General features: G+C 39.1%; 1 protein-coding gene across 1 annotated transcript; it reads left to right on the forward strand.

Annotated features, from left to right (window-relative positions):
- Positions 1-12,093: 12,093 nt before the first annotated feature.
- On the forward strand, positions 12,094-13,308 carry LOC140934264 (uncharacterized). Its single transcript, XM_073383924.1, has 2 exons — positions 12,094-12,452; positions 12,780-13,308. The coding sequence occupies exons 1-2, from the start codon at positions 12,094-12,096 to the stop codon at positions 13,306-13,308; spliced, it is 888 nt and encodes a 295-aa protein (XP_073240025.1).
- The last annotated feature ends 3,529 nt before the right edge of the window (positions 13,309-16,837 follow it).

Consider the following 16,837-nt stretch of genomic DNA (forward strand, 5'->3'; position numbering starts at 1 on the left):
AAAATAGATTATGTCCCTTATGTAACTCAAATCAGGTAGAAGATGAGATTCATTTCCTCTTTCAATGTAACAAATACTCAGTACAGAGACAGGCCTTTATTAATCAAAGCAATCGAATAATACCTGACTTTGACAAGAAATCATCTCCAGAAAGCATAAAACTGATAATGAATTCAAAGGAACATCATGTAAATAAGTTAGTTATGAAGTTTGTCTCCTTCTGTATCAAAATACGTGATTCATTGTTAGTAATGTAACTGAATTTTTCTAGATCATTATTAGTGCTGTTTGTTCTATATTTTGATTGTCATATGCATGCTTTTGCAATACTGTAAAATTATGCGGCCATGCAAATAAAGCAATTTATTACTATTAATATTACTAGTAACTACCAGCAATTACTAGTAACTACCAGAAACTACCAGTAAATACCAATAACTACTAGTAACTACCAAAAACTACCAGTAAGTGCCAATAACTACCACCAACAACTAGTAACTACCGACAACTACAAGCAACCATCGATCGACAACTACTAACTACCAGTAACTACTAGTAAATACTAAGAACTAGCATTTACCACTAGTAACTACTAGTAATTACCGACAACTACTAGTAACTACCAGTAACTGCTAGTAACTACCGACAACTACTAGTAACTACCAGTAACTACTAGTAACTACCACCAACTACTAGTAACTACCAGCAACTACCAGTAAATACTAGTAACTACTAGTAACTACCGACAACTACTAGTGACTACCGAGAACTACGTACCACCAACTACCAGTAACTACTAATAACTACCGACAACTACTAGTAAATACCAAGAACTACCGTTAACTACTAATAACTACTAGTAACTATCGACAACTACTAGTAACTACTAGTAACTACTAGTAACTACCGATAACTACAAGCAACTACCGACAACTACTAATAACTACCAGTAACTACCAGTAAATACCGAAAACCACAAGTAACTACCACCAACTACTAGTAACAACCAGCAACTACTAGTAACTACCGACAACTACTAGTAACTACCAGTAAATACTACTAACTACTAGTAACTACCACCAACTACTAGTAACTACCAGCAACTACCAGTAAATACTAGTAACTACTAGTAACTACCGACAACTACTAGTGACTACCGAGAACTACTACCAACTACCAGTAACTACTAATAACTACCGACAACTACTAGAAAATACCAAGAACTACTGTTAACTACTAATAACTACTAATAACTACCGACAACTACTAGTAACTACCAGTAACTACTAGTAACTACCGATAACTACAAGCAACTACCGACAACTACTAATAACTACCAGTAACTAACAGTAAATACCGAAAACTAGAAGTAACTACCACCAACTACTAGTAACTACCAGCAACTACTAGTAACTACCACCAACTACTAGTAACTACCAGCAACTACCAGTAAATACTAGTAACTACTAGTAACTACCGACAACTACTAGTGACTACCGAGAACTACGTACCACCAACTACCAGTAACTACTAATAACTACCGACAACTACTAGTAAATACCAAGAACTACCGTTAACTACTAATAACTACTAGTAACTATCGACAACTACTAGTAACTACTAGTAACTACTAGTAACTACCGATAACTACAAGCAACTACCGACAACTACTAATAACTACCAGTAACTACCAGTAAATACCGAAAACCACAAGTAACTACCACCAACTACTAGTAACTACCAGCAACTACTAGTAACTACCGACAACTACTAGTAACTACCAGTAAATACTACTAACTACTAGTAACTACCACCAACTACTAGTAACTACCAGCAACTACCAGTAAATACTAGTAACTACTAGTAACTACCGACAACTACTAGTGACTACCGAGAACTACTACCAACTACCAGTAACTACTAATAACTACCGACAACTACTAGAAAATACCAAGAACTACTGTTAACTACTAATAACTACTAATAACTACCGACAACTACTAGTAACTACCAGTAACTACTAGTAACTACCGATAACTACAAGCAACTACCGACAACTACTAATAACTACCAGTAACTAAGAGTAAATACCGAAAACTAGAAGTAACTACCACCAACTACTAGTAACTACCAGCAACTACTAGTAACTACCGACAACTACTAGTAACTACCAGTAAATACTAGTAACTACTAGTAACTACCGACAACTACTAGCAACTACCGATAACTACCACTAACTACCAGTAACTACTACTAATTATCAATAAATACCACCAAATACCAGTAACTACCGATAACTACTAGAAACTACTAGTAACTACCAGTAACTACTAGTAACTACCGACAACTACTAGTAACTACCAGTAAATACTAGTAACTACTAGTAACTACCGATAACTACCACTAACTACCAGTAACTACTACTGATTACCAATAAATACCACAAACTACCAGTAACTACTAGTAACTACCGACAACTACTAGTAACTACCAGAACTACTAGTAACTACTAATAACTACCGACAAGTACTAGTAACTACCGACAACGACTAGTAACTACCAGTAAATACTAGCAACTACTAGAAACTACCGACAACTACTAGTAACTACCAGTAACTACTAGTAACTACCAGCACCTACTAGTAACTACCGACAACTACTAGTAACTACTAGTAACTACCAGTAAATACTAGCAACTACTAAAAACTACCGACAACTACTAGTAAGCACCAGTAACTACTAGTAACTACCGACAACTACTAGTAACTACCAGTAACTACTAATAACTACCACTAACTACTAGTAAATACCAAGAACTTCTATTAACTACTAGTAACTACCAACAACTACTAGTAACTACTAATAAATACCAGTAACTACTAGTAACTACCAGTAACTACTAGTAAATACCAATAACTACCATCAACTACTAGTAACTACCAATAACTACCATCAACTACTAGTAACTACAAATAACTACCAGCAACTACTAGTAAATACCAGTAACTACTAGTAACTACTAGTAAATACCAATAACTACCATCAACTACTAGTAACTACCAGTAACTACTAATAACTACCACTAAATACTAGTAACTACCAGTAACTACTAATAACTACCACTAACTACTAGTAAATACCAAGAACTTCTATTAACTACTAGTAACTACCAACAACTACTAGTAACTACTAATAAATACCAGTAACTACTAGTAACTACCAGTAACTACTAGTAAATACCAATAACTACCATCAACTACTAGTAACTACCAATAACTACCATCAACTACTAGTAACTACAAATAACTACCAGCAACTACTAGTAAATACCAGTAACTACTAGTAACTACTAGTAAATACCAATAACTACCATCAACTACTAGTAACTACCAGTAACTACTAATAACTACCACTAAATACTAGTAACTACCAGTAACTACTAATAACTACCACTAACTACTAGTAAATACCAAGAACTTCTATTAACTACTAGTAACTACCAACAACTACTAGTAACTACTAATAAATACCAGTAACTACTAGTAGCTACCAGTAACTACTAGTAAATACCAATAACTACCATCAACTACTAGTAACTACCAATAACTACCATCAACTACTAGTAACTACAAATAACTACCAGCAACTACTAGTAAATACCAGTAACTACTAGTAACTACTAGTAAATACCAATAACTACCATCAACTACTAGTAACTACCAGTAACTACTAATAACTACCACTAAATACTAGTAACTACCAGTAACTACTAATAACTACCACTAACTACTAGTAAATACCAAGAACCACTATTAACTACTAGTAACTACTAGTAACTACCGACAATTACTAATAACTACCACTAACTACTAGTAACTAGCAATAACTAGTAGGAACTACTAGTAACTACCAGTAACTACTACTAACTACGGACAACTACCAGTAACTACCAGTAACTTCTAGTAACTACCGACAACTACTAGTAACTACCAGTAACTACTAATAAGTACCACTAACTACTAGTAACTACCAATAAATACCACCAACTACCAGTAACTACTAGTAACTACCGATAACTACTAGGAACTACTAGTATCTACCAGTAACTACTCGTAACTACCGACAACTGCTACTAACTACCAGTAACTACTAATAACTACCACTAACTACTAGTAACTACCAATAAATACCACCAACTACCAGTAACTACTAGTAACTACCGATAACTACTAGTAACTACCAGGAACTACTAATAACTACCAGTAACTACTAGTAACTACCAGCAACTACTAGTAACTACCAGTAGCTACTAGTAAATACCAATAACTACCATCAACTACTAGTAACTACCAATAACTACCATCAACTACTAGTAATTACTAATAACTACCAGCAACTACTATTAAATACCAGTAACTACTAGTAACTACCAGCAACTACTAGTAACTACTAGTAAATACCAATAACTACCAGCAACTACTAGTAGCTACTAGTAAATACCAATAACTACCAGTAACTACTAGTAACTACCAGCAATTACTAGTAACTACCAGTAACTACTAATAAATACCAATAACTGCCATCAACTACTAGTAACTACTAATAACTACCACTAACTACCAGTAACTACTAATAACTACCACTAACTACTAGTAAATACCAAGAACTACTAGTAACTACTAGTAACTACTAGTAACTACCGACAACTACTAGTAACTACCAGTAACTACTAATAACTACCACTAACTACTAGTAACTACTAGTAAATACAAGTAACTACTAGTAACTACCACTAGTTATTGGGGAGAAGACACAATACTACATACTACACAGCGTGTATATTACAGGTGCACTTGTGGCTATCCACCATGAAGTATATACCCATTATCACGAGCTTATAAGTCGTGTTTTGCCTGTCGGACGCTAATTTGTAACTGAATCGATCGTTGTTTCGGTCAGCATTTGTGAAATAGCGTACACAGTCTCTAAAGAGACAATCCACGGATTCCAACAAATCCGTTGTCGGGGAGCCGACAACCACCACTACTGTGAGGGCAATGAATAAGAACCAAACCTTGCTCGAAATTAAGGCGGCCATTGCGGCCATGCTTTATTCAAACTGAAGTTACGTTTCAGCTCCATCGTACATGCAGGAGGTTTTTACTGACGGTATAATTCGGTGCCTTTTATACGACGACTTTCTGTGACCCCATATGCCACATGCTTGTTTGTAACGCATATATATGGGCTTTTTGTTCGCATATATATGCGCGTTTGTAAGAAAATGGTCATATACTTGGGAATAAAAACCGCACAAAGCAGGAAAGAACGCAAGTATACGTGACAAAAAAACGCACGTATATCGTGTAGCAGGAATGATTGCAAGTATCATGGGAAAAAAAGGCACGTATTTCGTGTCATAATTTTGAAACAAATGGCCGACCATATCATTATGCTCATCCGCAAAAAGATGCAGAACCTTACTTTAGCAAGAATTGGAGGCCTTTGACCCTGCTTAATTGCGACTGTAAAATAGCAGCCAAGATTTTTGAAAAACCGTATAAATCGTGTCCTACTTGCTCTTATTAACAACAACCAGACAGGCTTTTTGAGAGGAAGATTCTTTGGGGAAAACATTCGTCTTATTGACAGTATAATTTGCTATGCTTAGGAGCAGAATATCCCAGGCCTTCTTCTCTTTCTAGATTCTGAAAAGCACTTGACACGATAGAATGGTATTTCATTCGAAATACTCTCTCTTTTTTGGGTTTCGGTGCTTAGTGTCATAAGTTGGGTAAACCTCTTTTATAGTGGCCCGGAAAGTTGTGTGTTAAATAATGGAACGGCTAGCGTTTTTTTAGCATCCAAAGAGGGGTAAGACAAGGTTTCCCTCTCTCGCCCTATCTCTTTATCCTTACAGCAGAAGTATTAGCAGAGTTCCTATGTTGCCCAGTATCCGGACAGCTGGCCCAGTATCCGGACACAACAATAACAACGTAATTGTTCATTAATTTCGACAGGCAAGCGACTTATAAGCTTTTCTTGCACTTGCAAAGTAGTCTGGCAATCGATTCCAAAAATATAACCTAGCATCGTGAAATAAAACAACAAATGACTGGGGTATGGTAGGGAACGCGAGCCGGGTTGTTAAATGGCATAATTCTTACTTCCTTGTCTAGGAACTTTTTCACTGATTTAGGGAAGACATCCGTGGATATGCTGAAGCCGAGGTTTGCTAGCTCAATTAGTCAATCTGCAAACGACTTTTTTTCTTCATTTTTTATTAAAAAAAAAAAGCTTGGGGAAGGGACCTCAATGCGATGGTCAAAGGTCAATTTCCTGTTTAGTTCTGACCTGCAGTGTTGATTTCTTCATGCTCAGTCCCTACAGACCCTACAACAAACCAGCTTTTCTAGCACTAATTCCTCCTTCTTTCACATCTCTCAATCCCTTTGTGACATTTTCAGACCGTTGCAACCCCATTCTAGCAGTCACAACTGGGGAAAGTATGAGAATTCCAGGTTCAACTTCGACGCTTTCGGTTATATATAGAAAATGCAGTCACGCGAAACAAGCGACGCACACGAAATCAAGTCGCCTCCGAATGAGTGAAGAAGATGTCCGTACGGAGTTGAGTAGAAATACAATTTACGACTATATCATATATCCTAAGCTTTATTTATAGTTATAGATATGAAATAAATCTTTTCCGGATAATGTACGCAGCTAATTCATCGACTCTGTACAGTAAAGAAAAAACTGTCCGGATACTGGGCACCTGACATCAATACTTAGTGAATGTTTCTGGGCTCCGTTATTCCAAACAAATCGAATTTCAAGAAGAATTAATAAACTTTGTGGGAACTGACTTCTTTTAGTACCTTCAATTTAAATATAAAACTGTTTCTTTGAAAATATTATATATTACCTACCCTTTCTGAGCAGCACTAATTTTACTGCGCAGTAAACAGGGTAAATATTAGCCATGAAATGTTTATTCACCTGAACAGAACGGCGTCTTCTGCGACTGTTTCGCAAGCTTTCAACTTGCCAAAACTTTCATCTTAAAGCTTCGTTCAGCTTTCATTCGAAATACTTTGTTTACCGATAACTGAAAAGGGCGCCTCAAAAACTGAGTTTTTGTTTTAAGTGTCCGGATAATGGTACCGTCCGGATACTGGGCAACATACTGTATTGGTTCCAGACCTCCTTCCCTTGGACCCCTTGTCTTCATAAGTGAGCCATTTAAAAGTGGTCCATTATCAGGCGGGTGAATGCACAGAATCCGTATGTTTAAACGGATTCATTTCTCTCTGTTTGGATATCAGAGGTAACACTCCTCGTGTTCAAGTTAGCCTAAACAGGTTCTTGCATAAATGGTAAGTGGCACAAATTTAGGCTATCTAGGTTTGTTAATAGGTTCTTATTTTCAGAAAAAAAAAACATTGTAGCTAAGAGTGCTATTCAGCTTGTTACATGGGCAGCTTATTTCTTTAGGAAATCTGCATACCAAGTCAGTCTTATATGTAAAATGACTAAAAGAAGAACAAGCAATGACCACAGAAATTCTGAAATCCCTCAATGTCCAAGTGTACAGAATTTGTTTTATAGATTTTAGAAAATAATAAACCTGTTTCAAATTTTAGGCTAGACCGGTTCTTATATAGAAGAAGCCTAAATGCCAAAATTTTAGCCTAACAGGTTCTTACTCGCGGGCTTTACTGTAGTTGACACATGTTTCTCAATACCTTGAATGATAAGAACACGGAGATACTTATCACCCAGAAGGAGGGAAATTTATGGAAATGGGGACATTCACAAGTAATTTGCTTGATACATGGGTACGAAGTTATCTGCAAGTGTTTAACTCGATATGTCACAAGTGAGCGCAGCGGAATATAAAATTTTGCATTGACCGTTTGAAGATGTTGTCCTAAAGAAGAACAAATTAAATTCACCTGCAAGTCGCACTTTTGCACTTCCATTTTAAGTCCGAGTTTCCTCTTCCATTAAAACCAAGTCTAAGATAGGTGTGACGCCTGAGAGCTTCAACACAGTACACTCAGCGGGTGTTCGGAATTTCCAAGAAATTTCGAATTTTCCGGCCGTCCCAAACCCCACTATAATTATTGGTTCCAGACTTCAAACTGTTAGATTCCTGGTCTTCATAATTGCGCCATTTTTAACTGGTTGGACTATCATGCGGGAGAATGCGCGTACTGACTGTTCGGGCCCGAATCCGAAGCGGTAGATCGTGTCGACTGCCCGTGAGACTACACTTGCAATGTAACGACCCTACCCGGGACATGTTGTTGGGTTAGTATTATGGGGTGTCATAACATGTGCTTTTCGCTCGCGAAAAAAATTGTAGTCTGAAGTCTGTAAGATTTGTTCGCGATAGAACATTAAAGTTATTGTTGTTTTTATCAGGAAGAGAAGTTGTTTTGGAGTTCGAACTTAACATTTTGGTCCCTCAGAGTAGGATGTTAGGAAACTTTCGTGAAGTAAAACACTAAGGAGAACAGTAAACATCGAGATAAACGAGTTCAGGATTTAATACGGCAGAGAACTGTGTATCGACTAAGTCAGCGCAGGAAATTGTGAGTGGAATGTCTCTTTCCCTAGTCAAAGCTGAGTTAAAAAAGAGAGGATTACCGGTGAAAGGGAAGAAAGCATCTCTAATGGCGCGTCTTATCGTTGTCCTTAAACAAGCTGAGAATCTAAGCCAATCAGTGAAAGGTTCCGGCAAGTCTACTTTTTTACAAAAAGATCAACTCTGCTACTTGAAAAGAGCAGAAAAATTAACTTTCTGCATTCATTTTTCATAGAACAAAATGTAAAATTGTTACCTTTTTGTTAATGCTAGTCGATTAGGTGAAAAGTTGAAAAAAAGGCGGGTATTTTAAGCTTCCGAGTAAAAATATTTTGACCTCAATATTGTCCACTTTTCATCCATTTCTCACTTTACCAAACGATGATTGAAAACGCGAAAGAGGTACCTTTTTGTCGCTTTCAAGCGATCTCATGAACGGCACAAAAAGGTACCTTTTTTGCAGTTGGAAGCGATGCTCTCAAAAGCGCGAAAAAGGTACCTTTTTTGCAGTTGGAAGTGATGTTGTTAAAGGGCGAAAAAGGTACCTTTTTAAAAATATATAATAGTGTTTTCAGACTTTTGGGAAGCCATTCAAAATCCTACTAATTGACATATGTCATCCGTTGGCACCTCTTGAACTTGAATGAATGATGCACAGACTTTTTTTAGGGGATTCTAGGTGATCCTGTTAAAATTGAAATGATCTACAAGGGGAATAAGCAGAGCAAGAAATTTTAGTTCGCTTCTTTAAGCCAAGATCAAAAGCGAGAAACTAGAAGAAATCCGAAAAAAATAGTCACCAGCCAAATTAATAAAATGGCTCCCGAAAATGTTAGTAACAACTTCTGATACTTTAAAACTAGATGCATGAAGAGAAGCTCCGCAAGCGCAATTTTAAGCGTGAGCAAACACTTTAACCTGAAAGAAGTCCTACATGTAAAGCAAAGGTGTTCATTTTCCTTTAAGTCTAAACTAAGCGGGTTCCGAGCGGGTCATTTTAATATAACTGTCTTGTTTCCTGGGTTATGTTTTTTCACTCCAGAAAGGTTATTAAATTAAAGACTTCAGTCTTGGGGTTATTTTTCTTTGCTATGATATAAATTGAGCTACAGGCCGAAGTAAAGCCATTAACAGTAAAAATACCACCATACATGTACCTCTGACACCCCTAACTAAATACTAAGAGTAAGCCTGAACAGCTTTCCTCTTCTTAGACTTTTGTACAGTAAGCCAGCATTTTTTTTGGGAACTTGCGTGGAATTTCCCGGAATTTTTTTTTTTTCAGATAAAATGAAATTAGAAATTTTCAAATAGAAAATAAACTCTCGAGAGTCAAAATAAAAAAAAATTCAAGTGCCACTGTTTAGACAATTGTCTTTTGGTGCATTAAAGCCATTAACATACATTCTTGTTATTTTAACACTTATACGTATCATCATCGCATCATCGCGCATTTTAGGGAATTTTCTTAGGGTGCTGGTGAGCATGTTATTCGAAAAAATGGAGCATTAAGGTAAAGCATTTTAGCGAGGAAACAAAAAAGCATTTTAAATGCACAAGAGACTGGCCCGGCTTCTCTTCAGGTTACTTATAACTGACACCTGTCATTCATTGATAACCACCGAACCAGCGACAATGCTTCCATCTTCACTCCGACACTGATCAAGATGGGTCACACCCATGCCAAAATCAAGCAAGGGGGGTAGATTTTAAAACTGCGACCTGACACTGTACATGTTACAGTGTTAAGCTCAGCAATTGGTTTCAAACTTGGCAAATAAACAAGGAATATTTATCTCTTGACTAGTGGATCAGTAAATTCAGACAAAAAATTCATAAAAATGACACCAAACAGTTGCAACTGTCAATCAGTAGGATTCTAAATGGTTTCCCATGGCTTGAAAACACTATTAAAGGTACCTTTTTCGCGCTTTTGAGAACATCACTTCCAACTGCCAAAAAGGTACCTTTTTCGCGCTTTTGAGAACATCGCTTCCAACTGCAAAAAAGGTACCTTTTGGGGCCTTTCATGAGATCGCTTGAAACCATAAAAAAGGTACCTCCTTTGCGCTTTAAATCATCGTTTGGTAAAAATGTGTTCCCAAGAGTAAATATCTAACCAATCAATCAATCAACAAACCACCTCCGGTTCAACGGAACATAAAAAATCACATTTGAAATTACGAAAATTGGAGTTACCCAAGTTTGATGGAGATGTTTGAAAAATTCCAAAATTTATGAAATCAAATCGAGGCTGCTGTTCATAATAATGACAATGTGCCTACTGTTCAGAAGTTTACCTACCTGCGCACAGTACTTGAAGGGATTGCATATCAAACCATCGAAGGATTTGAAGTCACTAGTGCTAAATATCACCACGCTGTTGATGCTCTGAAACATCGGTTTGGAAGGAAAAGAATAATTATTTCGTCTTTGTTTAAGTCCGTTGTTCAGCTGAAGCCAAGGTCAAACAACGGAGCGGCATCTTTGCGAGATCTCCATGACACTCTAAAGAATCGAATTAGAGCTTTAGAAGCACTGGGTGAAAAACCAATGACCCATTCTTGTATCCTCCTTCAAATATTGGAAACCAAGCTCTCACCTGAGTTATCCGAGAAATGGGAACTACAGTGTACAACTAACCACCATCAAAGAAGAAAGTGTTGATCTTGAACTTTTCTTCAATTTCTTGAACAAAAAAGTGTTTTCCAAGGAGGCCGGAGACAAATGCTTGTGTAATTGGTGAGGATGTTTACCATTCCTAGACTGGTGGAATAGTGAGAGGAAGTGCGGGAAGGGACAAGAACAGAACTGAGGTAAAGAACACCTGAGAGAAAACGTTACTTTCCAATACTCTTCAGTTTGTCGCCAACCCAAGTGCAGTGTTTAAACGTGTGGACGACGACATCACACCATGCTTTATGGTGACGGGGACAGGACTACAGAGGGACAATGAACAACGACGTTAAGATGGTTTCGTGTCTTCGTAAAGCCCCAAGATGCAACAGGCGTTATTACAGACTGGGACAGCCACGTTGGTTGCAGACGATGACCAGAGAATGACTGCGCGGGTTCTGTTTGACTCAGGAAACTAAGGGTCTTATATCACTAAGAGTGTTGCTGAATCATTGGCCCTAGATAGACCTTCTGAGGTCCTTAGTGTTTCCATGTTAGGGGGAGAATCCAGTCAGACAAAAATAATTAAAAGAGTCAGCTTATCTCTCACCTCTGTTCAAGGAAGAGTTTCAAAGCCGGTCGGGTTGGAGGCCCGCACCATAGAAAACGTCTGCACACCACTAGAACCAGTGGAGATCAGCTTAGAGAAATACCCTCACCTGAAGGGCTTGACGCTTGCTGACTCGTACCCTTGTGAATGGGTCAACGTTGACATTTTGATAGGGGCAGACTTTCACTTTGCTTTCATGAGTGGTAAATGTAAGAATGGTAAAACCACTAATACTCCCATTTGAGGGCCTACCCTGAGTAAGCACACTAAGTCGATGTTGTCAGTTGAGCGCATTGACCCAGTCACTGATAGTCTTAATCAATTTTGGGAGCTACAATCTATCGGAATTGTCGACAAAGGAGATGCACATATGTCCTTAGAGGAAGAAGAGTCTGTTAGGCAGTTCAACAAGGTACTGAAGTTTGATGGTGAGCGTTATGAAGTACCGTTGTTGTGGAAAGGTGCTGCTCCACCACTGAGGTCAAACTACTTCCAGGCAGCCAATAGACTAAAGAGTGTAGAAAGGCAGCTTAAAGAGAATCCAGAGGAAGCTAATGCATACAAGGATGCCAGCAACCAATATGTTGAAAAGGGGTATGCTGTAGAAGTAAAGGATGAGGACAAGAAAGTCAGGTATTTACCTCATCACGCAGTCTCCCGAGAGGACAAGAAAACTACAAAGTGTCGTGTTGTCTTTGATGCGTCGGCTTATGATGAACATGAGTGTCAATGACTGTCTTCTTTCAGGGCCAGCCGGCTTCAACCTAATTTTGTTTAAGTCCTACTTCAATTCCGAAAACTTAGGGTTGAACTTATGGCTGATGTTGAGAAGATGTTCCCCCAGATCAAAGTTGACGAAAGAGACGACGACGCTCTACTATCTATATGAAGGGATTTAAAGAGTGACGATCCACCGAGAATCTACAAGTTGCCGAGATTGGCATTTGGTGGTAATTGTAGTCCATTCCTGTTTATTGCCACAGTTCAAAGTCACGCCACAAAATGCCGAGAAGAGTTTCCTGATGCATCAAGAGAAGTCCAGTCAAACATGTACTTGGACGATTGCCTTACCGGTGCTGATGACGTTGGAGCTACGGTGGAGTTGCAACAGTCCTTAGACAAGATGATGGAACGAGGTGGATTTAATCTGACTAAGTGGGCCAGCAATTCAAAGGAAGTTCTTAGCCACATTCCCGAGCAAGAGCAGGCGGAGTCCAGTCCCATTGATTTCAATGCAAGTAAGCCGCGAAAGGCACTAGGAATGTCTGGGAATACTTCAACTGACTGTCTCCTTTTCAGTGTTCCAGCGAGTGTGCTCACTGCTAATGATCCCGAAACGAAGAGAAGCCTGTTGAGCATTGCTTCAAAGGTGTTTGACCCTATGGGACTAATCACGCCATTAACGATCAGAGCGAAAATGTTATTCCAGGAACTTTGGCAGCGAGGTTTGCAGTGGGAGGACCGTTTGGACGATGACATTGATGATTAGTAGAGGTCGTGGAAATCGAAGCTTTCACAGTTAAGTTGCATCACCCTTCCCCGCTATTTCATGGGAAACATTGAATCAAGTTCGAGCATAGTGATCCACGGGTTTGGTGACGCTTCAACGAAGACGTAAGGTGCGGCAGTATGTATCAGGTGCGTGGATAAAGCCGGCCATATTTCAACTCATCTTGCTATGTCCAAATCGAGAGTGGCTCCCACGAAGACTGTGTCGTTGCCAGGATTAGAGTTACTTGCTGCTCTCATTAATGCAAGATCACTGGAGTTCCATGCAGAATCCTTAATAATAATAATAATAATAATAATAATAATAATAATAATAATTTACATTTATATAGCGCAAACCTCCATATGAATATATTCGGTTGCGCTTTACAATATTTCTATATTAAATTTATGTTAAAGGTGACTAAGGCATGAGAAACTATTAAAAACTACAATAAAAAGTATTTAAAACCGTCCTGGTTGTCTTCTCAATGCTTACCTGATCAACGAGAGCTGCCAAATGAATTATCTGAGTCTGTGGAGAAGGAGAGAAAACACAAACAGACAAGAGCTTGTGCGGCGATTGCGAAGGAGCCAGTGATCGATCCGTGTCGATATGAGCGATGGTTAACCTTAGTTCGAGTGGCAACATATGTACTTCGAGGCGTTCAAGCTTTCAAGTAAAAAAGAAGTTCAGGTTGCAAAGAAGTGTCAGTCGAGAAGTTACAAGACGCCAAGTTATATTGGTACCGACAGATACAATGGAAGGTCTACCAAGCAGAGTATGAAAGGCTGAAGGAAAACCTTCTTTTACCAAACACCAATGCTATGTTGAAGTTGGATCCCTACTATGCGAGAGAGATAGGGTGCTACAGGTAGGAGAAAGATTGCAGTACTCGGATTTACCTGAGGGTACCAAACATCCAATTATCTTACCGCATGGGCATCCATTGGTTTAAAAGATCATACAGAGTGTGCACAAGAAGCTGCTGCATGCTGGACCAGAGAGCACCCTTTCGGTCCTACGGCAAGAGATTTGGCTCACCAAGGGACGCCGTGAAGTTAAGAGAGATCTGGGAAAGTGTGTTTTTCGTCAACGTCAGCGCGTCGGCGATGGCGCCATTACCATCGGCGAGGGTGTCATCATCTCCAGCCTTCACTCATGTCGAAATAGGCCGATGTTTGTACGGGAGAATCCCAGCTCAACGAAGGCTTACATTTGCACTTTCACGTACGCCTGTTCTCGCATGACCCATCTAAAGCTTACTAGTGACTTATCAACCAATGAGTTCTTCCAGGCGTTGATTCGTATGATCAGTGGGAGATGACTCTGTAGCACCATTTGGTCCGACAATGCAAAGACGTTCAAGAGTGCCGACCGCGAGATCCAACAGTTGTTCACACAAGAGTCATCCGCTGAGACAAAATAGATCAAGAGGAGCTCCAGGCCAACTTGACCTCTAGAGTAATCAAATGGAGGTTCATAGTCGAACGTTCTCCTTGGTGTGGTGGCTGGTGGGAGAGGCTGTTACGTTCCGTGAAGGAACCTGTTCGCAAGGTTTTAGGCAAGGCGTTGTTGTCCTATCAAGATTTGGCAACAGTATTTACCAGAATTGAGGCAGTTATTAACTAGAGGCCGCTCACGACAGTAAGTGATGATGTGAGAGATCTAATGCCCATAACACCGGCTCATCTTGCACTTGGCAGGTCATTGTATAGCTTACCAGACGAAGTTTCAACACACGAAGGTACAACGAGGCAGCGATACCTGTATAAGCAGAAGCTTCTTACCCATTTCTGGCAGCGCTGGCGAGGAGAGTACCTGCATCAGTTATCAGTCAGATATAAGTGGGTGTGTGAACAGCCAGCCATCAAGATCGGAGACGTATTGCTAATTTCGGAAGACAATGTGTCAAGAGGTAAGTGGCCAACGGGACGAGTTGAAAGATTGGTTCCTGGAAAAGATGGCCTTGTTCGTACTGTAACCCTTAAGACACAGAAAGGACGTTAACGGAGACCTGTTCAGAGGCTGCATCGTCTGGAAGCGAATACTACTCAGTTTGTAAGTGATAAATTTGGCGACAGTGGCCCTAACAGTGGGGAGACGCCACTTAAAAAGTCAAAAAGAAGGTGGAGAAGAAACAAGCTACGAGAAAACCAGTTCCAAGTCTCCAACAGTATTAGAGAATTTCGGGGGATGTTCGGGCCCGAAACCGAAGCGGTAGATCGTCTCGACCCCCCGTGAGACTACACTTGTAATGTAACGACCCGGGACATGTTGTTGCATTAGTGTTATGGGATGTCATAACATGTGCTTTTCGCTCGCGAAAAAAATTGTAGTCTGAATTCTGTAAGATTTGTTCGCGATGGAACATTAAAGTTATTGCTGTTGCTATCAAGAGGAGAAGTTGTTTTGGAGTTGGAACTGAACATAGTCGAAGCTCTCCACAACGGCCACCTTAGGGACACAGGAAAGTGGCCGTTGTGGAGAGGTGGCCGTTAAGGGGAGGTAGGAGTCTAATACGATAATTTCTTTTAGGGACTGACAACATATTTATTGTGCTAAGTTCATGGTTACTTTATCCTTTAAGGTGGCTCCATACAATAATTTTCTAGCGACATCCTCCATTTTTGAATCTCTTATACTTAAACAAATTGATCTTCATGGAAAAACCATTAAAACACATGTATTACACATGGACCAAACTTCATTATGATATTATTTTTTGGGAGATCGGAATAACTATCACGTGGTAATGACGTCACAATAGTTTTAGCTTGAAGCCAGACCTGAACTTTGGAAATGCTTTACGCTGTGCATACTTTGAGTTCCTGTCTTCCGTTGTGCGAAGTTTCACAGAAATCTATGAGAGGAATTTCGAGATATCTTGGAACTTTTACAAAAAGGACATAAATTATGCATGAACTGAAGACTGGACTCTATGCAGACAAAGTTGCTACATTTGGATGTTCCGAGAAGGGGTCTATCACTCATTCGTTTTGCAAATTACCCTTATACACTCTTCAATCAGCTAAATGTAAGCAGACTTGCAAAAACTTGTGAATTTGGGTAAAACGCAATGCCGAACTCTTTTTGTAATTTCCAAGGCTACTTTCACGAAAAGAGTGATTAAACCAAAATTCGACGATAGATTTTCTTTAAAAACTTTCAGTGAAACAATTGATCAGAGAACTATAAAATGTATAAAGACTAGAGATTCAAAGATGGAAGGTGTCGCTACAAAATTATGGTATCGAGCCACCTCCACCTCTGGAGCCACCTTAATGGTAATCCAATCATAGATAGTATCTGGAGATAAAACGTAAACACAAAAAACTTGAATAACGTTTTGAATCAAAATGTTAACGTGACAAAACCAGCAAGGTTCGTAATATTCGCTATAAGCGGCATCGTATACAATTTACGCTCACTGCAGTAGTATGAATGGAACACAATCAAAATACGATTGGCACGATTAATTATCACATGAGGCGCATATCGATCAAATTTCATGTCCATTCTTGCATTT

Source organism: Porites lutea, chromosome 4 (assembly GCF_958299795.1).
Source record: "Porites lutea chromosome 4, jaPorLute2.1, whole genome shotgun sequence".
NCBI classification, from domain to species: domain Eukaryota; kingdom Metazoa; phylum Cnidaria; class Anthozoa; order Scleractinia; family Poritidae; genus Porites; species Porites lutea.

What these genes read in the sequence shown, in the direction of transcription:
- LOC140934264 (XM_073383924.1), top strand. Translation starts at nt 12,094, where the DNA reads ATGTTGTCAGTTGAGCGCATTGACCCAGTCACTGATAGTCTTAATCAA. An exon ending in GATGAGGACAAGAAAGTCAG is followed by an intron (nt 12,453 to 12,779) that starts GTATTTACCTCA and finishes TGGTAATTGTAG; the next exon opens with TCCATTCCTGTTTATTGCCA.